At 61.1% G+C, this 24,543-nt stretch overlaps 1 protein-coding gene across 2 annotated transcripts; it reads left to right on the plus strand.

Annotated features, from left to right (window-relative positions):
- Positions 1-989: 989 nt before the first annotated feature.
- On the plus strand, positions 990-19,624 carry Zswim4 (zinc finger SWIM-type containing 4). 2 transcript variants are annotated; one of them, XM_070002119.1, is made up of 14 exons: positions 990-1,158; positions 3,874-4,075; positions 6,072-6,428; positions 8,715-8,863; positions 8,958-9,108; positions 10,253-10,420; positions 10,898-11,248; positions 12,113-12,250; positions 12,547-12,801; positions 13,345-13,480; positions 14,506-14,660; positions 15,853-16,016; positions 16,698-16,779; positions 17,874-19,624. In XM_070002119.1, the coding sequence occupies exons 2-14, from the start codon at positions 3,961-3,963 to the stop codon at positions 18,737-18,739; spliced, it is 3,087 nt and encodes a 1,028-aa protein (XP_069858220.1). In that variant the 5' UTR covers positions 990-1,158; positions 3,874-3,960; the 3' UTR covers positions 18,740-19,624. The 2 variants fall into 2 exon arrangements, with proteins under 2 accessions (XP_069858220.1, XP_069858219.1); XM_070002118.1 differs by lacking the exon at positions 990-1,158 and adding an exon at positions 1,937-2,276.
- The last annotated feature ends 4,919 nt before the right edge of the window (positions 19,625-24,543 follow it).

Raw genomic sequence — 24,543 nt, forward strand, 5'->3', positions numbered from 1 at the left:
CAGGGTTCCAATGGCCCCGGGCTCCGGATCAGCCTCCCTCCGACCCTCCCGAGACTTCCGCCAGGCTGGCTCTTCCTGCCAGGTGACCCCAAGGCCAGCAGCTTCCTCCGAGCTTCAGTTTCCTCTCTCATTTGCAGCAATGTGGGGAGGTTAACTCTGGCTCTTGTGTCAGAACAGGGCCTACCTGCTACACAGGCATCATCATTATGAATAAGTATTCGCATTAGTATTGCTATTTCTGTGATTCTCAGTGGAGCACTCGGCTTTTTTTTTTCTTGTTGTCGGTGACAGGCCTTGAACTCTGGGCCTGGGCGCTGTCCCTCAGCTCTTCAGCTCAAGGCAGCGCTCTACCACTTGAGCCACAGCGCCACTTCCGGTTTTCTGGTTTTCTGGTGGTTATTTGGAGATAAGAGTCTCAGGGACTTTCCTGCCCCTGTTGGCTCTGAACTGTGATCCTCAGATCTCAGCCTCCTGAGTAGCTAGGATGACAGGCGGGAGCCACCCAGCTTGGGCCCCGTTTTAATGCCACATTTTATTTAAGCTACATCTTTTCTAAAATGTCATTTCAGCACATAATCAGTGTTAAATGTGTGTGTGTGTGTGTGTGTGTGTGTGTGTGTGTGTGTGGGTGGGTGGGTGGGTGGGTGGGTGGGTGGTGTTGGGGACGGATCCCAGGGCCCTGGGTGTAAACTAGGCCAGAGCCTACCCGTGAGCTGTTCCAATCGCTACAAATCCTTAGGGAACTATGTCACCATCGCTTTCTCTGGGACATCTCGGGGACGCAGTGTGTGTTTACTGTGGAAAGCGCAGGTGTGCCAGCCTGGAAGGCCACTTGGTGACATCCAGGACTTGCAGGTGGGGAAGGAAGGGCTGGGGCGGCCTGACAGAGGCCTGGACTGGGACTTGGGGGTGAGGGGTGGGGGACAATCTGGCTTCTTAGGGTCCAGCATGCCTCCCCCTCCCCCTCTGCAGAGCATCTGAAGAAGACAAAAGGCCAGCACAGAAGCGGCCCCTCGCGGAGGTCACGGCTTGAGCGCCTGCTGCATGCGAGGCGCTGTTCCAGGTCCTGAAGGACTCTGTGCCCAGCTCGGGCCTTGAGCGCCCGCAGTCCGAGGAAAACTGACGCCGCCTCCACGGGGATACCACACGAATAAGGAGGTGAGTGGGGGGGGCCAGCCCAGCCCCCGGCGGCCAGAGGGCCGCACGCATTCCAACAGTAGGAAAATAGGAAAATCACTGTCGCTCAAAATAATGTGTGGAGCCTCGGCAGGATGTGGGGGCAAGTCCCGGATGGAGGCCCAAGGGGTGCTTTATGGAACCCCCAAACCGAGCTCGGTTTCTGCACCCTGCCCTAGCTCCACCAGGAAGGGCGGGCGCCGCCCCCTCTCCCAGGGTCTGCACTTGACCCTGAACCCCGAGAGGCTGAGTGAGTTTCTCCGGGCCACACAGCCCCGCGGGCGGGAGCCCCGCCGTCCTGTGTCCCTCGCGGCTGGGCCTCGATGACCGTCCCCGCCTGGCACCCGGAAGCGACCCTCGGTAAACAAAGCCGTGTGTGGGCGCAGCCCCAGCGGCCCGGGCTCGCCGTCCAGCCGGAGGGGGCGGGGGAAGAATGTTGTGAATGAACGCAGCGCCCGCCCCGAAACTCTGCATAAGGTCCGCCCCGCCGGGGTTCTCTCGTTCCGATTGGCTCCTGACGCCTTGTGATTGACAGTCCCACTCGCTGCACCTTATGATTGGGTGAGCCGGAAAGGACTAACATCTCAGCGATCCAATGGGTGACGGCGGTCCGTAGACAGGTCTGCAGGCGCAGCCAATGCGGAGAGAGAGCCGCGGAGGCCGAGGGGAGTTCCAATGGGGACCGGCGCAGGGGGCGGGACCACCGCGGAGGATAAAGCGGCGGCCCAGGCGGCTTTATTGTTGTGAACCGTCTTAAAGGGGCCGCGTCACCCGGCCGGCCCGGCTTGGGGCTGGGTTGGTGGGGGGGCGGTGCGACGGGGGCCCCGAGACGGCGGTGCGTGGAGAAAGGACGCGAAGACAAGGCGGACCGGAGCCGGCAAAGCAGAGCCGACCCCGGACCGACCCCTCAGCAGACCCCGCCGCGGCCCCGGCCCCGGCCCGGCCGGATGGAGCCCCCCGCGGCCAAGCGGAGCCGGGGCTGCCCCGGGGGACCCGAGGAGCGCGAGGCCGGGGCCGGGGCTGCGCGGGGCCGGGGCCGGCCCGAAGCGCTGCTGGACCTCAGCGCCAAGCGAGTGGCGGAGAGCTGGGCCTTCGAGCAGGTGACAGGGGGGCCGGGGCTGGGGAGCCCCGAGCGCGGCCCGGGCCTGCACCCCACGGCCCGAGACCCCCCTCACCCCTCCCGGCGCCCTTCAACCCCGTGACCCACCGCGCCCCGCCCCAGCGCCCCAGATCCCACGTGGGACATTCCCGCCCCCTCCCCCCAGGACCGACCCCCGGGGTTCTCCTACCGACGGGGGGCCTCTGAGCCCTACAAGCCGCCCCTACTTGGGGACACTATCTCCCCCAGGCTTTCCTGGAGGACACCCCATGTCCCTGGGCCTCTGACCCCCACGCTCCCTTCCCCTGCCCCCCCAGATCCGGACCGGATTCCCCTGATTAGAAGACACCCCCACTGCCGCATCCCAGCTCAGGACACCTCTTCCGACCCCCCCCCCGTCCACTGGGCCCCTGCGCCTCCAGACCTAGGCCCCCTAGTTAGAGATAGGGATTACCGGGGTTCAGATTCTGCGCCCCCCGCCCCGCATCCAGGCCTTCCCGAGGGCAGGCGGGAACCTGGCAGGTGCACCGGGAAGCGGGCGCCATTGCTTGGGGAGCTCCGAGCGCCCTGGACGGCGCCCCCCACCGCCTCACGGGGGCGCCCCAGGGTCTGAGGGTGCTAGGCAGCCCCCCACCACCTCTGTCCTCTTGGACTTTTCAGGGTGTTTGTTGCCAGCCTTTCTCAACTTAGGACTGGTGGGTTTGGTCGAGTTGCGATGGAGCTGGTTCTGATTCATGGACGGGAAAAATCCCTCCTTAGTCACCAGCCAACTGTCACTCACCCTGCCGCACCGGCTCCCCGCTTCCCCCAGCCTGGGTGGGAGGGGGGCCGAGGAGGGCCCCTGCCCCTGCTTAGAGTGCAAGACGTAGTGAAGATCTCCTAAAACCACCCTCGAAGTTCTTGGGCCTGGCCCTGGCTGCTGCCAGAGAAGCCCCTGGAATCTTCTGTAACCCTTTGGGACTTGTCCTCACTCGGGAGAAACTGGGGCACAGAGAGGTTGAGAAACTTGCCTAAGGCCACCCAGCCAGTGAATAGCAAACCAGGATTGGAACCGGGGCTCGACCAGCTGGTTTCATTGCCTGGAGCCCACAGGGGTGGCCAGGACGCCCCTCCCTTTTGGGGGGCCCTGCCTGAGGAATAGCACCACCCAGGCGGTGGATTCTGAACACATGAATTCACCCCACCTCTGAGCCTTAGACCCCAGCTGTTCTTAACCGAGCTCCTGTTGAGAATTAGGGGGAATCACATAGATAAAGATCTCAGCCCACGCCATGGCTCAAGCCTGTAACCCTAAAACTCAGGAGGCTGAGCTCTAAGGATCAAAGCCAGCCAAAGTAGGAAGGTCCCTGAGACTCTTATTTCCATTTAACCAGCAAAAAGCCAGAAGTAGAGCTGTGGCTTGAGTGGTAGAGCACCAGCTTTGAACAAAAAACAGCTAAGGGACAGCACCTGGGCCCTGAGTTCAAGCCATAGTATGGCATGCATGCGTGCCCGAACTAGGGTTCAGAGGTCCAGTGACTCATGCAAGGCCACCCAGCTTGGAAATCCCAATGCCAGGGATATTCGTCCAGATTTCTAACCCTCTGCCTCTCCTGCAGGTGGAAGAGCGGTTCTCTCGGGTACCTGAGCCTGTCCAGAAACGCATCGTGTTCTGGTCTTTTCCACGAAGTGAGCGGGAGATATGTATGTACTCATCCCTGGGGTACCAGCCCCCGGAGGGCGAGCAGGACGCCCGGGTGCCCTTCACACGCGGGCTCCATCTGCTACAGAGCGGGGCTGTAGACCGGGTGCTGCAAGTGGGTGAGTGTTGGCCCTGCCCCTGCCCAGGAGCTTCGGGGGGGGGGGAGGCAGGCCTGGTGCCAAAGCCCAGGTACCACAATGGCACTAAAGCAAAGCCAGCCCTGCACTCCGGCTTTCTCCAGATGGAGAAAACAGGTGGGAAGGGGAGAGGATCCGCCAGAAATCTGGGGAGCAGGGGTGCTGGCCCTGAGCAACGTTCTCAAGACTCTTTGTCTCAGAAATAAAGTAAGCAGGGCACCAGTGGCTCACGCCTATCATTCCTAGCTACTCAGGAGGTTGAGATCTGAGGATCATGGTTCAAAACCAGCCCCGGCAGGAAAGTCCATGAGACTCTTATCACCAATAAACCACCAGAAAACCAGAAGTGGCGCTGTAGCTCAAGTGGTAGAGCACTAGCCTTGAGCTGAAGAGCTGAGGGACGGCACCCAGGCCCAGAGTTCAAGCCCCACGATGGACAACAACAACAAAAAAAAAGAAAGTAAAACTCAGAAGAGGTGGGGACATGGCTCCAGGGTGGAGCATCAGCCTTTGTCCCAAAGCTCAAGGCCCTGGATTGAAACTGACTTCAGTTGGGGGGGTTCGTGTGAAAGCCGGGCATTCAGGGGTGACAGGCTCTTGGCCCTGGTGATCAAAGGCTCACATACAGGAGATGACTGCTGTTCCCAAACATTTATTATGTTATTTTTATAAAGAACTAAAAGGCAGAAGCAGGAGGCCTTCAAGCAGGAAGAAATGATAAAACATTTATAAAGCAGGAAAAGCCAATTACCAGGATCTGGGAGCCACACACGTGGACAGGTGTGGAATTAACCCCACTGGAGCCCAGAAATATGCACAATGAGGATGTCCTTGAAATATAAAATGAAGAAGTGAAACACTGGAACCGGCTACTCGGGAGGCTGGGATGTGAGGATGACGGTTCAAAGCCAGTTTGAGCAGGAACATCTGAGACACTTATCTCCCACGAACCACCAAAATGCCGGAAGTGGTGCTGTGGCTCAAGCGGTAGAGCACTAGCCTTGAGTGGAAAAGCTCAGGGACAGCACCCAGGCCCTGAGTTCAAGCCTCCGTGCCAGCCGGCCCTGTCAGCCCTATGTCTGGACACAGTCCAGCCAGCGCAGGCCCCTGACCACCTCTGGTATGAGGAAGCCCCGGGCACCGCATGACACAAGTTGTGCCCTGGCTGCCCAACCTGTTATATGAGCCCCACGTGACACCCAGGCTGCCCAGAAGCCAGGGAGGGGGGAGAGGGGTGATCTGGCCCGGGCCTGCCCCAGTACCCCACACCCTCAAGTGATAGAGCCCTGGGAATCTTCCTGGGAAATCCTAGGCTTCTAAAGCCAACCCTAGCTGTATCCATGGTAACCAGAGGGGGCTTTAGCGCCTGGCTGTGAAGCACTCCTCATTAGAATAAGATGGAAGGGGCGTGGCTTACGTGCTAGAGCACCAGCTATGAATGGAGAATACGAGGCCTTGAGTTCAAGTCCCAGTACAGGCACACGTAAACAGGACAAGAATAAGAGTATGTCTAGGACTTGAAACTTTATGCAGTGCTCTGTTCAGAGCACTGTCACACGTTCACTTGTTTGTTACAACCACATTGGCTTTTTGTGTTAGGTTGCTTTTCTTTGGGTATGTGTGCTGGTAGTGGGGCTTGAACTCAGGGCCTGAGGGTTTTGTTCGTTTGTTTGTTTTTGCCATCGCTTCTGGCTTTTGGGTGGTTAACTGGAAGATAAAAATTCTTGTGGACTTTCCTGCCCAGACTGGTTTTGAACTTTGATCCTCAGATCTCAGCCTCCTCTGTCTCCAGGATTCCAGGCGTGAGCCACCAGCGCCAGGCCACGATGATTGTGATTATTGGGGTTGAACAGAGCGGGGGAACTGAGGCACGGCCAGAGCAAGTGTGGAACGCTAGGTTTCTCAGCTTGGCTGTGTACCTGGACGTTGCTCGCACCCCGCTGATGGGATTCTGGGATGTCATTGCCTTTGTTCTCAGGGTTCCACCTGAGCGGGAACATCCGCGAAGAGGGGAGCCCCGGGGAGCCGGAGCGCCTGTACCAGGTCTCCATCAGCTTCGACCGCTGCAAGATCACGTCGGTGAGCTGCGGCTGCGACCACCGGGGCCTCTTCTACTGCGCGCACGTGGTGGCCCTGTCGCTGTACCGCATCCGCCACGCGCGCCGCGTGGAGCTGCGCCTGCCCATCTCCGAGACGCTGTCCCGGATGAACCGCGACCAGCTGCAGAAGTTCGTGCAGTACCTCATCAGCGCCCACCCCACAGAGGTGCTGCCCACAGCCCAGCGCCTGGCCGATGAGATTCTGCTGCTGGGCTCCGAGATCAACCTGGTACACGGTGAGGCCGGGCGCGGGGGAGGGGACAGACAGCCAGGGCCGCTGTGTGCCTCCGCACGCCGTCCTGGGCCCCCTGGGGCCTGGCCTGGCTGTACGCGCCTGTAATCCCAGCACTAGGGAGGCTGAGGCAGGAAGGCTCCCGTTCAGGGCTCAAAGAAAGACACAGCCTCAAAGACAGGAAAGACGCGGGTAGCCTGGCGCTGGTGGCTCCCGCCTGGCATCCCAGCGACTCGGGAGGCTGAGATCTGAGCATCATGGTTCAAAGCCCGCCCGGGCAGGAAGGTCTGTGAGGCTCTTTTGGGTGGGGCTTGAACTCAGGGCGTGGGCGCTGCCTCTGGGCCTCTTTGCGCTCAAGGCTAGCGCTGCACCGCCTGAGCCACAGAGCCACCTCTGTCTGTGAGGCTCTTCTCTCCAATGAACCAACAGAAAACCGGAAGTGGCGCTGTGGCTCAAGTGGTAGAGCAGTAGCCTTGAGCACAAAGAGGCTCAGAGGCAGCACCCAGGCCCCAAGTTCAAGCCCCACGACTGACCAAAAAAAGAAAAAGAAAAAGAAAGGAAAACCCGGTGAGGGGCAGGGGTGAGGGGAGAAGAGGTGAGCCACACACCACTGCCCCCTGTGAGTCCAAGGAGCAGGCTGGGAGGGGCGGGTAGAGGGCTTGGAGGTGGTGGTGTCAAGTGAGCGATGAGTGGAACCAATATCGCAGGGGGTCGGAAGGACTGGGAGAATCCTGTGCTTCCCCAGTCCTGTCAGGAAGACTACAAGATGCATGAGAATTGGGTGGTAGCCTTGGGGGAAGAATTAGGCGTGGCACTGGGTAGGTGTGGGCTTATTGGGGTGAACTGATGGTGGGGTGAGTAATAAGTGATCAAGTCCAACAGGGACGTCAGTCATTGCAGGTGGGGCTGGACCGGAGGCTGTGATTGGATGATGGAGGGGAGGGAGAATGGGAGAACCAATAAGTGACCCACAAGGGGATAGGTGGGCAGGCTCAGGGAACATTCAGATCTGTGGACTGACCGCGGGTGGCAGGGAGAGGGGCTGCATGTGCCAGGGTTGTTGATGGGCTCAGGGAGCCCCAAGAGGCACAAGGATGGGGGATGGAGGATGGGGGAATGGACAGAGCAGGGATGGGGCATGTGGTGGCAATTTTGCGAGATGGTTAGGTGAGTAAGTGGAAGCGATGGGTGGTGATTTGGGTGGGAGGAGTAATTAATGCACTTGTAGATGGACATGCAGACCTGCGCAGAGTTTTCAGAAATGAGTGGATTGGAGATGTGTAGATCAATCAAGGGATTGGTTGGTTGGATCGATGAGTTGATAGGTGGGTAGGTGGATGAATAGATGGATGGATGGGTGGGTGGATGGATGGATGGATGGATGGGTGGGTGGATGGATGGATGGATGGATGGATGGTGGGTGGATGGATGGATGGATGGATGGGTGGGTGGGTGGATGGATGGATGGGTGGGTGGGTGGGTGGGTGGATGGATGGATGGATGGATGGATGGATGGTGGGTGGATGGATGGATGGGTGGGTGGATGGGTGAATGGATGGATAGATGGGTGGATGGATGGGTGGGTAGATAGGTGGATGAATGAATGGATGGGTTGATGGATGGATAGAGGAGTGGATGAATGAATGGATGAGTGGATGAGTGGATGGATGGATAGGTGAGTGGGTAGGTGGATGAGTGGATGCATGGGTGGGTGGTGGATGGAGGGATGAATGGATAGGCAAGTGGGTAGATGGATGGATGGGTGGTGGATGAGTGGATGGGTGGGTGGGTGGATGGATGGATGGGTGGGTGGATGGATGGATGGATGGATGGATGGTGGGTGGATGGGTGGATGGATGGGTGGATGGATGGACGGTGGGTGGATGGATGGATGGATGGATGGGTGGGTGGGTGGATGGATGGATGGGTGGGTGGGTGGGTGGATGGATGGATGGATGGATGGATGGTGGGTGGATGGATGGATGGATGGGTGGATGGATGGATGGGTGGGTGGGTGGGTGGATGGGTGGGTGGGTGGATGGATGGATGGATGGGTGGGTGGGTGGGTGGGTGGGTGGATGGAAGGATGGGTGGGTGGGTGGGTGGATGGATGGGTGGATGGGTAGGTGAGTGGATGGATGGATAGATGGATGGATGGACAGATGTGTTTCTTGTGGGGTGGCTGGAACTTTTGGACACATCTGAGACTTGGGGAAGTGGACAGACATCCTCTTTCCACACCCATCCCGGTCCCACCTCAGCTTTCCGCGGCCCCTCCCCCTCCCCGCAGGCGCCCCGGACCCCACGGCGGGCGCGGGCATCGAGGATGCCAACTGCTGGCACCTGGACGAGGGGCAGATCCAGGAGCAGGTGAAGCAGCTGCTCGCCAACGGCGCCTACTACGGGGCCAGCCAGCAGCTGCGCTCCATGTTCGGCAAGGTGCTGGGGGGGGGGCGCGGGAGGCGCGGGCGCGGGGGGGGGGATCCCGCCGCCACCCCTTCCTCACCCCCGCCCCCCCCCCCGTGCCGCCCAGGTGCGGGAGATGCTGCGCATGCGGGACTCGAACGGGGCGCGCATGCTCATCCTCATGACCGAGCAGTTCCTGCAGGACCCGCGCCTGGGCCTGTGGCGGCAGCAGGGCGCGGGCATGACGGACAGGTGCCGGCAGCTGTGGGACGAGCTGGGTAAGGCCGGGGCCTGGGTGGGCGAGGCCCATCGGGCACCTGCAGTCCTCCAGCCCCTGCGGCCCGGGGCTGCCAGCAAGCAGGCTTAAATACTAGGGGGCGGGTGGGCGGGGCTTAGCGACGGGGCGTGGTCTCCTGTTGTGGGCGGGGCTTGTTACATGTGGGCGGGGCTGGTGACCTCTTGATTAGGATGCATAAGGCTCTAGGCTCCATCCTCAGCAAATCAAATACATGAAAGGGGGGGTGGGGGGAGTCACCAAGTGGACATGGCAGTGTTCTAGTAAAACTTGTTTTTTGTTGTTTTGCCAGTCCTGGGGCTTGATCTCAGGACCTGTCCCTGATCCTCTTTGTACTCAAGGCTAGCACTCTACCACTTGAGTTACAGCTACACTTCCAGCTTTTTGGTGGTTCACTGGAAATAAGAGACTTTACTGCCTGGGCTGACTTTCAGCCAAGATCCTCAGATCTCAGCCTCCTGAGTAGCTAGGATGACAGACAGGAAGGAACCACCAGCACCTGGCGATATTTTTATTTTTTAAAATACTTACTCCCAGCTTTGGGAGAAAGTATGCGGCTCAGTGGTGGAGCGCTGGCCTTGTATGCATGAAGCCCTCGGTTCCATTCTTCAGAACCACATACACAGAAAAAGCCGGAAGTGGCGCTGTGGCTCAAGTGGTAGAGCGCTCGCCTTGAGCTGAAGAGCTGAGGGACAGCGCCCAGGCCCAGAGCTCAGGCCCCACGACCAACAAAAAATAAAAAACATAAACAAAAGCAACCTTAACATCCAAAAAGCTGCTCATGGTTACTCAGGAAGCTGAAACCTAAGGACTGAGGTTCGAAGCCGGCCTGGCAGTTACATCTGTGAGACTCTAGAAGTCGGATCTCAAGGAGTCTGCAAGAAGCTAGAAGTAGAGCATGGCACAAGCCTTGAGTGGACAAGACAAGCAAAAGTTCAAAGTCCTGAGTTCAAGCTCCAGTTGTGCATGCACGCACGCGCACGCGCACACACACGCACACACACACACACACGCACACACACGCACACACACGCACACACACACACTATTAAGCAGGACGGGGGACAGCCTTCAGCAGGGCGCGGCCCCTGTGGCTCGTGCTGGACCCCCACCCCATGCCTTCCCAGGGGCCTTGTGGGTCTGCATCATCCTGAGCCCCCATTGCAAGCCAGAGGAGCGTGCAGGCTGGCTGCAGCTGCTTGCCACGTGGGACAAGCTGGACGTGTGCCCCCTGGAGGAGGGCCAGTATACCTTCCACGGCCCAAACCTGCAGCCCACAGTGTCTCCCAGCCAAGGTAGGAGCTGTGCCCAGAAAAAAAACCTCATCAATACCTCCATCATGACTCTGTGTCTCAGGAGACAGACAGAGTGTGAGGAAGGGAAAGGGGAATTCTAACCACTTAGTGTCCTCCCAGCCAGAGGGAGGAAGTACTGAGGGCAGGAGCAATGGCAGCTTGGAAGACGTCTGCAGCCCTAGGCTGGTCTCCTGGCTCCAAGCAGCGGAGGCAGGAGATGGATGGAGAGAGAAGACAGGTGGGGGAGGAGTAAGGAGAGGAAGAGATGGAGAGATGCAGAGAGAATAGAGTGGAGGAGATTGGGGCAACAGACAGACAGACACAGGATTTGTCCTGTTTTCACCTCAGGAAAGCTGGTGACATGACACCCCTATACCTGTGCCCACAGTCTAGCCCCAGGTTGGTGCCCGGTGGAGGAAGCTTTCCGGCCATCTGTGAGCCTCCCCTAACAGGACCCCACTGGCCTCTGTTCCGCAGGCTCCGAGGAAGAGGAGGAGGGGCCCGCCGCCAGTGCCCGCCACACCGTCTTTGGCCGTGCCCTGCAGGCGGGGCAGCTGCACTGGGGAAACGCACACCTGCAGAGCATCCTGTCCAGCGACTGCCACGGCCCCCACCTCCTGGGCAGCATCGGCCCGGACAAGACGAACTTTGACCCTCAGGGCCGCCCTCTGTGGCTGGGCGAACCTCTCCCCATTGCCTGCGCGCGTGTGGACACCCTGCGGGCCCACGGCTATCCCCGCCAGGCCCTGCGGCTGGCCAGTGCCATCATCAACACGCTCCGGCTGCAGAGACGCCACCAGCTGGAGAGCTACAAGCAGCGGAAAAAAGGTGGGTGCAGATGCTGTCCTTGGGGGGAATGGGGGCCTGAAACCCCGTGCCAACCACACGGGGGCAGCAGCGAGCTGGACGCGCCCACCAGCAGGAAGGAGCTTAATACAGGGTATTGGAGATTGCCCAGGAAGTGACAGAAATCCTGGTCTCATTTCCTGGCCATCTGGTGCAAAGGAGTCTGGGAAATGTGGCGTGGTGCTGCAGGGAGGCGCTGGCCCCGTGAGAGGCTTAGAAGACGGGGAGCTTTGGATGGGGAATGCTTTGACTTTGTGTTTCAAATAAACCAAAGACCCGGAAGCCGGGTGCTGGCGGCGCGCTCCTGTCCATCCAACGGCCCCGGAGGCTGAGAGCTGAAGCCAGGCCAGACGATTAATCTTCAAGTAGCCACCAAAAAAAAAGCCAGACATGGGACTGTGGCTCAGCTGGTAGAGCACAAGGCCCTGAGTTCAAGCCACAGTTTTGGTAGAAAGGAAAAGAAGCCAAGAGACGGGACAGGGAGGCTTCCACGACATTTCTCCAGGAGGTGGGGGTGAAGAAGCCATGACCCGGAAGTCAAACAGGATGACAGTGATGGGAGGGCGAGGGGGCCATACTTGTTCAGAGCCCCGCCCCGCCCCGCCCCCCCAGGTCCTCCAGAGGAGGCGGGAGGTTAGTGGGAACGGGGCAGGAGCGCAGCAGAGCCCAGGGCGGGGAGCAGGGGTTTGGTGCAGCGCCTCCAGCCAGGCAGGGCTCAAGCTGTTGGGACCCAACTGTCAAGACAGATGGTGACTAGGAATTGGGAGGGGGCGATGAGGAGGAGGAAGCCCCCTTCCGAGGTCTGGGTGGGTGGCGGGAACTGAGCCTGCCTGGCTCCCCCTGCAGATCTGTTGGAGAAGGGGGTGAGCAGCGTGGCGCAGGTGGAAGGCTGGGTGGGCCACCCCCTGGACCCCATCGGCTGCCTCTGCAGGGCGCTGCTGGAGGCCTGTCGCCTGGAGGAAGAGTCGCTCTCCCTGTACCCAGGTACCCACTGGGGGACCCATGGCGGGGGCGGGGCAGCCCCCACCGTCCTCCATGCCCCTGTCACCTTAACTCTTGGCCACGCCTCGGGGCTGTGCCACGAGCCAATAAGCTTTCACCTCTCTGGAGGGTGAGGTCACCATAGGCCTCATTCTTGCTTGAAACGCAGGCCCCACCCATTGGCGAATGTTGGGAAGTTTGGGGTGGCCTCCCCCCCAAAAGCACCCCATCCTGCCCCGGCCTCAGGGGTCCCCAAGGAGGGGCTCTGCCCTCCTTAGCCCTGGCCTCGTCTCCCCCAGACTCCGGCTCCGAGAAGAGGAAGGTGTCCTACCAACACGTGCCGGTGCCCGGGAGTCCTGGCGAGTCCTACCTGGCGCTGGCGCTGGAGGTGGCCTTGCTGGGGCTGGGCCAGCAGCGGGCCCTGCCCGACGGCCTGTACGCCCAGGATAAGGTGGTGCGCCACGAGGAGCAGCTGCTGGCCATGCTGGAGGAGGTGGAGCTGGACGACCGGCTGGTGCAGGTGCTGCGCAGGCAGGCGGGGCTGCTGCTGGAAGGTGAGGCCCGCCCCTGGCCCCGCCTCCCGCGCCTCCAGTCACTCATGCCCCCAGAGCAGCTCCTAATGGTCAGATCCGCTCGCGGTCCCGCCTCCACCGGTTTCTGGCAGCCAATGAAGGGTGTGGCCCTGCCCCTTGCTTGTTGGGAGGCCTCGTCCTTGGTACTGGAATGGGAGGTGCCATAGGCTCCACCTCCTGGGCCTCTTTGGCCCCGCCCCTGGCATGTTTTTATTGGCTTGTTAGCTGAGACTCTGCCCCATATTGCAGCAGAAGCCAATCACCGCTGTCCTCCGCAGATCCTCCAACGTGGTTGGGTCAGCCTTGCTGGTCTTGGGTCCGAGGCTGCACCCCAGGGGCAGACCGGCCTCGTGGGCCTCCAGCCCCACTCAGCTTGGGAGTCCTGCCCCACCAGGCTGCACTCTGGGACTCTTCTCGCACTTTCCGGTGCTTGTCTGGGTCTCTGCCCAGAGCTCCTCCCATCCTCCACCGGGCATCTGGGGGACCCGGGCGGGGGGGCTGGCTGAGCTCAGGCTGTCCCTGCAGGCGGCCCCTTCAGCGGCTTCGGGGAGGTGCTCTTCCGGGAGAGCGTGCCCATGCACACGTGCGCGCGCTACCTCTTCTCCGCGCTGCTGCCCCACGACCCCGACCTGGCCTACCGCCTGGCACTGCGAGCCATGAGGTGAGCGCGGGCCCCGGGCGTCCCGGGGGCGCTGCAGCCCTCGGGCTTGCACTCACAGGGCCTGCTGCTTCAGTCCCTTAACCTTGGCATCCGGTGCCACCCTGGCCTTTGCATGGTTAAATGTATGGTGTACGTACTCAGGCGCTGGCGCTCTACCCCTTGAGCCATGGCTTCACTGTGGGCTTTTTTGATGGTTCATCGGAGCTGAGAGTCTCATGGGCTTTGCTGACTTTGAACCAAAATCCTCAGATCGCAACCTCGGATCCCCCCTCTCCCTACCCCCACCCCAGTCACCCACCGCAGGCTCCCATCCCCAGTGCTGTTTTAGCCTCCTTACATGGGAGAATTGATGGGGTGTTTGGCCAATTTAAATGGTTGTCCTTCAGATCTGTCCATGTGGCTGTGAGTGGCAGGACTTCCTGCTTTTTTATGGCTGAATAGTATTCCATTGTGCATATAGACACACAGTGTCCTCTGTTGCTGGACCCAGGGTTGACTTTATATCTTGCCTGCGTGGGTTTGTAGTGTGTGTGTGTGTGTGTGTGTGTGTGTGTGTGTGTGTGTGTGTGTGTGTGTGTGTGTGTGTGTGTGTGTGTGTGTGTGTGTGTGTGTGTGTGTGTGTAATGAAGATTTCCATACCAGTATTTACATCCTACCAAAGGCAGGCTTTTTCTCTCACATACTCACCAGCAGGTGTTTCTCGTTTCTCTTTCTTGTGTTGAGACCGGCTGTGCAGGCCGGGTTGGCCTTGAACTCACCATGTGGCCATCTTCCTGCCCCAACCTCCAGATCTTCCCACCTTAGTCTCCTGAGTGCTGGGATTACAGGCATACTCCATTACACTCGGCTCACCCTCTCTTATAAACAACAGCACAATGGGCATCTTGCTTACATGCCTTCCCTTCTTCCTGGGTGCCCAGGATTCTGCTGGCCAAAGAGGGGAAACTGAGGCTAGGGGCCTATGGGGCTCTTCATCCAAACATCACAGCTTTGTCTCACACCAGCCTTGTTTCTTTCCTGTCCAGGCTGCCGGTGCTGGAGACTCGGTTTCCGGCCGGAGAAACTCATCCCAGCCCGCCGGGCTCCATCATGGGCACCCGCGTTCCCCGCTGGTTCATTCTTGGGCACCTGGAGACCCGCCAGTGTGAGCTGGCCTCCACCATGCTGACCGCTGCCAAGGGTGAGGACCTCCTCTCTGGCCTCCCGTCTTCGGCCTCCTCCTCTTCCAGCCTCTTCTTCCTTTCCGCCGTTCAGGACCTACGTGCTGTTTCTGGGCTTTCGGGGTCGAGACTGGTGCTCCACCCCTTGAGTCCCAGCTCCACGTCCAGCTTTCTGAGTGATTAGTTGGAGATAAGAGTCTCATAGAGTTTCTTGGCAGGCTGGCTTTGAACTGCGATCCTCAGATCTCAGCCTGCTGAGTAGCTAGGATGACAGGTGTCACTACGCCCTTTTTTTTTTTTTTTAACCAGTCCTGAGGCTTGAACTCAGGGCCTGGGCAACTGTCCCTGAGCATTTTTGCTGAAGGCTAGCACTCTACCACTTGAACCAGAGCATCACCTCCAGCTTTTTCTGTGTCTGTGGTACTGAGGAATGGAACCCAGGGCTTCATACATGCTAGGCAAGCACTCTACCACTAAGCCACCTTCCCAGCTCAATCCAGGGCCTTTTTGCATTTGGATCTAGTGCTCTACCCCATAGAACCATGCCTCCACTACGATCCAGACCTTCACTGCTGAGCCATGCCCCTGCAATCTAACCATTCCCTCAGCCAGTGAGCTACAGCCACCACAAACCACACCCCTGCTGCAGAGTCTCCCTTCAACTACTGAGCCACATCCTTTACTTTGTAGGGTATTGGGAAAAAAATCAGCCAAGAGGGGTGACTCATACCTGTCATCCCAGCTACTCAGGAGGCTGAGCTCTAACGATGCCAGAGCAAGCCCAGGAAAGAAAACAAACAGCTAACATTCATGTATTGCAGGTTCTCAGGGCCTGGGAGGCAGGTACCGTTGCTTTGGTGTAATCCATTTTACAGATGGCTCAGCAAAGACCCAGAGGGGGCAAGGGGGTTGCTGAAAGCCACACAGCGCATGAGTGGCACGATGGTGATTCAAATCCCAGCATTGTGTGTCCAGAATTGATGCCTATGGTGATGAGCCGATGCTGGTGGTGCGGGAAAGGGAGCACAGAGTAGACCACAGGCATGGAGGAGGAGAATGATTAGGGTGTGGATCTTTGCAGAAGAACTGCCTAGACGCATGCGCATGCCCCCGGTAGTGGAAGCCCTGTGGGCAGGGCCTCCGGCTGCAGCGCAAAGTGCCGGGCTGGGGAGAAAGGGGTTCAGCCATGGCCTCGTCCCTCCTTCCACCCAGGAGACCCCAAGTGGCTGCACGCGGTACTGGGCTCCATCCAACAAAACATCCACTCTCCGGCCTTGCTCTTCAAGCTGGCGCAGGACGCCTGCAAGACAGCCACCCCGGCCAGCGCGCCGCCGGACACCACGCTGCTGGGCATCGCGCTGGAGCTGGGGCTGCAGGTGACGCCCAGGTGGAGGGAAGAAGGGCTGGGGCCTGAGAGAGCACCACGCCTTCTATGGGCGTGTCTTCGCAGGACCACGCCCTGTGGGCGGGGCCGACGGCCTGTCTAGGCATAGGGGTGCCCCTGTGGTGAAGATGGAGGGCCACGCTGCAAGAGCGCAGCAGGCCTAGGGGCGGGGCTGTGCGCCAGGGGCGGGGCCACGTGGCAGAACCCTTACTTGGCATTCCAGCCTCCTCCAGCTGGGGGGGGGGGGGAGGGCAGGGGCGGAGCCTGGGACTGCTCCCTGCTGCTACTGGTTAGGGACCATGAGTGTGGGCGGGGCTGAAAGGAAGGATGCCACAAAGTCAGCCAATAAGGAGCACCCTTGGGGGCGGGGCTTGAACTCGGCCTGGGCGCTGTCCCTCAGCTCTTGAGCTCAAGGCGAGCGCTCTACCACTTGAGCCACAGCGGCACTTCCTTTTTCCTGGTGGTTCACTGGAGATCAGAATGTTACGGTAGCCTGGCGCCAGTGGCTCACGCCTGTAATCTTAGCTATTCAGGAGGCTGAAGATCTCGGTTCAGATTTCCTTGGGCCCCTCAAGGGGACTCTCCCCTTCCCCCCCCACCGCCCCACGGTAGCTCCCCAATCGGCCTGGAGACTCTTTAAGAGCTCCCTTCTCTTCCCTGCACCGCGCTGTAGGTGATGAGGATGACCCTGAACACCATGACGTGGCGCCGGCGGGAGATGGTGCGCTGGATGGTCAGCTGTGCCACGGAGATGGGTGAGAGCCCGGGGAGGGACGTGTCGCCTCCCAGTTCTGGTTCTAGATATCTCTGGGGGAACTGAGTGGAGACTTTTCTGGGGATGCAGACTGTGCTGGGAGTGGAGAGAAAGAGAGAGGATGGAATGGCCAGGCAGAAGCAGAAAGAGGTCTCAAATCCTAGCCTTCCACACCTGCGGTTCCAGCCCAGTACACTTTCCCCCTGCTCCTTTGGAAAGCTACTGAGTTTCTGTCCACATCTAGTATGGTAACGCACACCTGTAATCCCAGCACTCAGGAGGCAAGCTAGAGCAGGAGGATCTCAAGCTGGGCTTTGTCTCACAAAGCCAAGGGTTGCTGGGGACAGGTGGCTCACGCCTGTAATCCCAGCTACTCAGAAGACAGACCTGAGAATTGTGGTTCCAACCCAGCCTGGGTAGAAAAGTCCCTGAGGTTTTTTTTTTTTTTTTTCTTTCGGTTGTGGGGCTTGAACTCAGGGCCTGGGCGCGGTCCCTGAGCCTTTCCACTCAAGGCAATGCTCTACCACTTGAGCCACAGCGCAGCTTTCAGTTTTCTGGTAGTTCATTGGAGATGAGAGTCTCATGGACTTCCCTGCCCAGGCTGGCTTTGAACCGTGATCCTCAGATCTCAGCCTCCCGAGTAGCCAGGATGACAGGCCTTCTTATCTCCAACTAGCCATTCCCCCCTTAAAAAAAAAAAAAAGGTGAAGCAGAGCTGTGGCTCAAGTAGTAGAGTGCCAGCCTTGAGCGAAAAAGCCAAGCCGAGTGAGAGGGCCTGGGGTTGGGGATTTAGCTCAGTGAGTTCAGCCCCCAGCTCTGAGGCCTGAGTTCAAACCCCAGTCTACCACACCCACAGCCAACATCTAGGGTGGAGGTGCGGCTCAGGTGGTAGAGCACCCATCCAGCCAATCTAAGCCCCTAATTCCACCCCAGTATCGGAGAGAGAAAGGCTCGGTCCAGCACGGTGAACAAGTGGCTGGGCCATGGCCACCGGGCCTGGCTGTCCAGCGCGATCGCCCCCCCCCGTGGGTGGGTGCGGGGCGCACGCGGGTCCTGCGGGGAGGGGGTGTCTCTGAGCCTCGCCCCTCCCCCCAGGCGCTCCCGCCCTGATGAAGGTCATGAAGAGCTGGTCCTCGCTGTTCACGCCGGTGGAGGCGGCCACCCTGGTGGCGGTGACGGCCACCACGCACGCCACGCTGCTGCGGCTGCAGCTGGACGCGGCGCGGCGCGAGGAGCTGTGCGCATGCGCGCGCGCGCTGGCGCTGCAGTGCGCGCTGCGGGACCCGCAGAACTGCGCGCTGCCCGCGCTCACGCTGTGCGAGGGCCACCAGGCCGCCTTCGAGGCCACCTACCAGATCGTGCTGGACGCGGCGGCCGGCGGCCTGGGCCACGCGCACCTCTTCACGCTGGCGCGGTACATGGAGCACCGCGGCCTCCCCCTGCGCGCCTACAAGCTGGCCACGCTGGCGCTGGCGCAGCTCAGCATCGCCTTCAACCAGGACAGCCACCCCGCCGTGAACGACGTGCTGTGGGCCTGCTCGCTCAGCCACGCGCTCGGCCGCCGCGAGCTGTCGGCCATCGTGCCGCTCATCATCCGCAGCGTGCACTGCGCGCCGACGCTCTCCGACATCCTGCACCGCTGGACGCTGCCCGCGCCCGGGCTCGGGCCCCTCGGGGGCCCCCGGCGCGCCGCCAAGCCGCCGCTGGGCGCCGACCGGGCCCCGCTATGCCAGCTCCTGGACGCCGCCGTGGCCGCCTACATCGCCACCAGCCACTCGCGCCTCACCCACATCAGCCCGCGCCACTACGCCGACTTCATCGAGTTCCTGGACAAGGCCCGGCGCACCTTCCTGCTGGCGTCCGACGGCCACGTGCAGTTCGCGCAGTTCCTGGACAGCCTGAAGCACACCTACAAGGGCAAGAAGAAGCTCATGCTCTTGGTGCGGGAGCGATTCGGGTGAGGGGGTTCGCGGGAGGCCAGGGGAACCCCCCCCTACACACACACACCCCGGTCTCCTGGCACCTGGGTCAGTATTAAGTCAGGGAAAGAGTCCCGAGGGGAGGGTCCCGCCCCGTCTGTGCCTAGCCGTGTGCGATTCGTGTGCCAGAGACTCAGGAGCAAAAGCCATACCACCACCACCCCAGAGGCCCGGAGGGGGGTGGTGTATCGGGTCCCCCCCCCACATTAGCAATAGGTAAACTCCCCACTCTCCAAGGCCCGGGCCTGGCTGAGTCCCCTCCCCCCACCTGAGGAGCTGCGAGGCAGGGCTGGCCAGAAGCTGCCCCCCCCCGCCCACCCAGGGCCACCCCGGAACTTGATATTAGCTTGTCTGAACCCCTTTTCCATTTTTCCTACCCACTCCCCACTGCTCAGGGGCCCCATCCTAGCAGCCCTGCGCCCCCAGCCAGAACCAGGAAGGATCTCAAGAGACCGATCGTAGGCCTGCGTTACATACCTCACCCCACCCCTAGGCCTCTGTCCAGCCAAGACCCCCCCTTCCCTTAGGCACCAGTGGGGCGATCGCCCCCCCACCTCAGTCACTGGATGCACAACTCAGGAAGTGACCTCAGCCTGGCTACTCCCCAGCTAGGTGCTGGGGATACAGACACGAGAGCCAGCGAACCCCGCCAACCCCCCACGACCCCATCCGGAACTAGGGGCAGCTTGGTGTATTCTGACTCTGCCCATCTCCTGCCAGCTTCACCCCCAATGTCCCCCTCTCCCCAGAGAGGGGACAGGGTGCCCTGCCCCGACCCAGCGGCCTGGCTTCTCCTTTGTTGTACATTAAGGAAAAAGTTGGCGTCATTTTGTAACTTCTTTTTTCTATTTATTGAACCGGACATCGTACTGCCTTTGATCATGTCTTTATTTTTTTCTAAGATGGGCAGCCTCGTTGCGACCTTGCGCCCCTGGGTGAGGGGGGCCTCAGCGCCCCACGCCACCACCGGGCCAGGGCCACCGGGTGGTCCTTCTGCAAAAAAGAAAACAAGTCTGCAGCTCCTTTGGGGCGCTCGATGGGGGCTGGAGACGCAGCCATCCTCATTCACTGCCGGCCCATCCGCAGCCCCGGCGCCGCCGGGAGCCGCCGCCAGGGGGCGCCCCGGCCGCGCACGCTCGCCATCCTGGGTCGCTTATCCACAGGAGAATCCTGAGCTGAGGCTAGGCCCCGCCCCGCAGGGCGTGGCTTAAGGTGTTTTCCTCCTCCCCATTGGTGGGTGTGGTCGGTTTGCTTACATATTGTGGGCGTGGTCAGGAGGTGTCTGAGCTTTTAGGCAAATGAGGCTCCCCAGACTCCAATAGATCGCCACGTCTGGGGGCGTCAAGGAAGTCGCTGGCAGTCTTCCTTCGGTGGCTCCCCGAAAAGCAGCTCCGTTCCCGCCTTTCGAATCTGACCGTGTCCCGCCCCCCCCTCCCCCGGGGCAACCGAGGACAGTCGGCCAGGAGGGGAGGCGGAGCAGCCGGTGGGAGCCTCGACTGCGCGCGCAACAAGAGGCGGGGCTTCGACCGGCGCTGGGCCTGGTGATTGGCTAGCAGCCCCGCCTTGCAAGTCTGCGCGGGCGGATCCCGGGGCGGCTGCGTGTCCGCCGCGCCCCCTGGCGGCCACAGCTGCTGCTGCGCCCGCCGGCGGCCCTTGCTGCCTCCAAAATGCCAGCCTCGGACCTGGGCGTCCCCCAAGTTCCACCGAAACAGATACCGGGCACCCAAGTAGCTCTGTCCTCCCCTCCAATCTGGGTAATCCGCTAGGTCCCAGCCCCCCGCGCCACATGGGGTCACCCTGCCACCCCCGAGACACCCTGACGGTCGCGCTTCGAAGCCTCTGTCCTGAGGAATCCATGTCCACCTCCCAGGGAGCGGATGGGGCCTGGAGGGGGGACGTGACGGGGCCAGGAGCCAGCGCGGCTGCGCGGCAGGAAACCGGGCCCACGTGGATTTCACTGAACAGGTGTGAGCAGCGCGCGCAGCCGGGCGCGGGCGCGGGACACACGGGCCCGGGCAGGGGCGCGGGACACGGGCCAGGGCAGGGGTGCGGACACGGGCCCGGGCAGGGGTGCGGACACGGGCCCGGGCAGGGGTGCGGACACGGGCCCGGGCAGGGGTGTGGACACGGGCCCGGGCAGGGGTGCGGGACACGGGCCCGGGCAGGGGTGTGGACACGGGCCCGGGCAGGGGCGCGGACACACGGGCCGGTCAGGGGCGCGGGACACACGGGCCCGGGCAGGGGTGCGGGACATGGGCCCGGGCAGGGGTGCGGGGGACACACGGGCCCAGGTAGGGGTGCGGGGGACACACGGGCCCGGGCAGGGGCGCGGGGGACACCAGCCGGGGCAGGGGTGCGGACGCGGCCGCCCCCCCTGCGCAGGCGCCAGGCTCTGTCAGCGGCCCCGGAGGTGGAGTCAGGACACCGAGCTCACACTTGGGAGGTTTTCTTCTGTCGCTCACAGGACTTGAACTCAGGGCCTGGGCGCTGTCCCGAGTTGTTTTGCTCAAGGCCAGCGCCCGAGCTCTGGGAGCCAGGCGCCACTTCCGGTTTTATTGGAGATCAGTCTCCCGGCCTCTGCTGCCCGGGCTGGCCTCGAACCTCGATCCGCGGATCTCAGCTCCAGCGGAGCTGGGATGACAGGCCGTGCGCGGCCGCCCACAGGCTGGCTTTATTTATTTTTTGCTCCGGGCTCGTGCGCCTCCAGCTTTGGGCTGACTCGGATCAGCCCGCAGCGGTGCGGGCGCCGGGCGGGGGTGGGCAGGCCTGGAGCCTTCCAGGCCCCCAAAACCGCCCTGGGAAAAACTCAGCTGTCCTTGGGCCCCCAAGTCTGCTGTGCCCATGAAAGGGTCCCCACAGACGGGGGGAGGGGGCATCAGTGGGTTGGGGTCCCCGCTGCTGCCCGCGCGGGGCGCTGGGGGGGCGGAGGCCGCTGGCGTCCGGAAGTTGGAAGTTAGCACTTAACGGCCCGGGGCCTGAGCCTGAGCCGGCTTCCTCTTGAGTAACTGGCTGCCGAGAAGGCGCAGGGGTGGGGGCCGTCTCCCCCCTGCCCCCTTCCCGCTGTGAAAAGGGGGTGCCTGGGACAGGGCTTCAGTTCCCTACAGAAAATGCAGCAGACTGGTGAATGGATTGAATGTTTAATGAGCGCAGGCCCCGCCGCTCCTGAGCTGTTCCCTCCAGGCGGCTGCTTACCCCTTGAGCCACAGCGCCACTTCCGACTTTTGCCGGTTCATTGGAGATAAAGAGACACACTTTCCTGCCCAGGTTGGCCTTGAACCCTGATCCTCTCAGATTTCAGCCTCCAGAATAGCTGGGAAGACAGGTATGAGCCGCTGGTGCTTGGCTGGCTTTTATTTTTGTCAGTCCTGGGTCTTGAACTCTGGGCCTGGGCGCTGTCCCTCAGCTCTTCAGCTCAAGGCTAGTGCTCTACCACTTGAGCCACAGCGCCACTTCTGGCTTTTTCTGCTTATGTGGTGCTGAGGAATCGAACCCAGGGCCTCATGCATGCAAGGCAAGCGCTCTACCACTGAGCCACCTTCCCAGCCCGGGCTTGTGTTTCAATGTTAGGAAAATGCACACCCGCAGACCCCAAATCCACCAGTCCACGGGAGGGCGCAGCCCAGCCCGGGTGGATTCCTGGGTGCAGCCCTGCGGGACGTGGGGCGGGGCTCCAGCGGGAGGGGCTGCTGGCCTCAGCCCTTGGCACCCCTCCTCCCATCCAGGGCGGGGCTGCAGGCTCCGAGGGGGCTGGACCCCTGTTCCTGCTGAACTGAGCCAGTGCGATCAAACCAACTGTGTTTCAGCTCAGTAGGCACGGGAGGCAAAGCCCGGGGAGGCTGAGCCCCGGAGGCCCAGCGGGAGGAGGCTGCCTGCGGCGGGCCGCGGGCAGGCATTGGAGGAGGTGGCCCGGGGGGGCGGAACTTAGCCACTGTGAACATCACGGTAGAAACCCTGCTCACAAGTGGCTAAGCCCTGCTCCTCCAGCCACAGAGCGCAGGCTGGGGGGGGGGGCTTCTGGGGGCTCCCGCCGCCCAGGCAGGGGTGCAGGTCATCTCCGCCACAGCGATGGCCCCGGAGGCGAAGCTCAGGGTCAGTTGGAAATCCCTGGCAATGTGATTTGTGATTTAGCTGCAAATCCCATCCCCAGGAACCCCAGCTGGCCGAGGCACGGAGGGGGGCCGGGAGCACCGCAGACCCAGGGAGCACCGCGCCACCTGGAGAGGGGGAGGACAAAGGAGGTGATGAGACGTGAGGAGTTCAATCGCCCAGACACCCCCCCCCCCTCCCCCGCGCTGCCTTCAGACGTCAGCTAGGAAAGCTGACTCAAAGCCGCTCATCCCTGCGAGACTCACGCCTGGCGTCCCGGCTACGCAGGAGGCTGAGATCTGAGGATCGTGATGCCAAGCCAGCCTGGGCCAGAAAGTCCAGACATGTATCTCCCATAAACCCCCAGAAAGCTGAGAGAAGAGCTGTGGCTAATCACAGCACCGGGATACAGCACGCAGGCGCACCGGGTTCAAGTCCCAAGACCAGCATCAAAAAAAAAGAGCCGGGCGCCAGTGGCTCCCACCTGTCATCCCAGCTACTCCGGAGGCTGAGATCTGAGGATCGCGGTTCAAAGCCAGCCCAGGCAGGAAAGTCCAGGAGACTTATCTCCCATGAACCACCAGAAAACCGCAAGTGGCGCTGTGGCTCAAGTGGTAGAGCGCTCGCCTTGAGCTGAAGAGCTGAGGGACAGCGCCCAGGCCCAGAGTTCAAGCCCCACGACTGACAAGAAAAAAAAAGAAAGAAGGAAAGAAAGGACGGTAGGAAGGAAGAAGGAAGATCTGGGTCCCTGAACCCCAGAGAGAGCCTCAGCCTCACCCCAGAGAGGCAGTGGTGCTGTACCCCCAACCAAAATAGACAGGGACAGGACTGTGTAGTAGAGCACTCGCTTAGCATGGGCAAGGCCCTGGCTCCATCCCCAGCACCCCCATGGGTGTTCCTAAATCCACTTTCCAGCCATCTCATCCTTCTTCCCATCCTCCCCCCCCATTCCCCCCTCCCCGCCCCCCCTTGCCCAGCCCTGTGCCCTGAGCAGACCAACTGGGGCTACAGGGAGAGGAAGCCAAGGGGAGGGGGGGGCGGGCGGGGAAGGAAGTGATATCACCCCAGCTGGCCCCACTTCCTAAAAGCCTGAAGGGCAGGAGGAAATCACCAGGCCCTCCTCCTGCCTCGCCTCTCCTCCTCCAAGGCTGGGTGAAGTTCAAGTGTCTGCTCTATAGGCACCCCATCTGCAAAACACATCAAGCACAGCCCAGCGTCGTGGCTCACGCCTGTAATCCTAGCTGCTCAGGAAGCTGAGATGTGAGGATTGAGGGACCACGCCTGCCCAGGCAGAAAAGTCCATGAGACTCTTAACTCTGATTAACTAGCAGCAATTAGCCAGACTGATTTATCTCTTTTTTTGGGGGGGAGGCTAAGAAGGGGGTACAGAAATGGAGGGATATAGAGTGAACAAACGCAGCAGTGGTACTCACTAGACACTGTGGAAAATGAACTCTGCAACTTGTGTGTGGGGACGGGAGGGAAAAAACCGCGAACGCACGAGGGAAGGGGTAACACTGTCCAACAAGAAACAGACACGTGCCTGGTGCCGGTGGCTCACGCCTGGCATCCCAGCTACTCAGGAGGCTGAGATCTGAGGATCACGGTTCAAGGCCAGCCTGGGCAGGAAAGTGCGTCAGACTCTGATCTCTATAAACCACCAGAAAACCAGAAGTGGCGCTGTAGCTCAAGTGGTAGAG

Source organism: Dipodomys merriami, unplaced genomic scaffold (assembly GCF_024711535.1).
Source record: "Dipodomys merriami isolate MVZ:Mamm:240054 unplaced genomic scaffold, mDipMer1.0.p SCAF_6, whole genome shotgun sequence".
In the NCBI taxonomy this organism is placed as follows: domain Eukaryota; kingdom Metazoa; phylum Chordata; class Mammalia; order Rodentia; family Heteromyidae; genus Dipodomys; species Dipodomys merriami.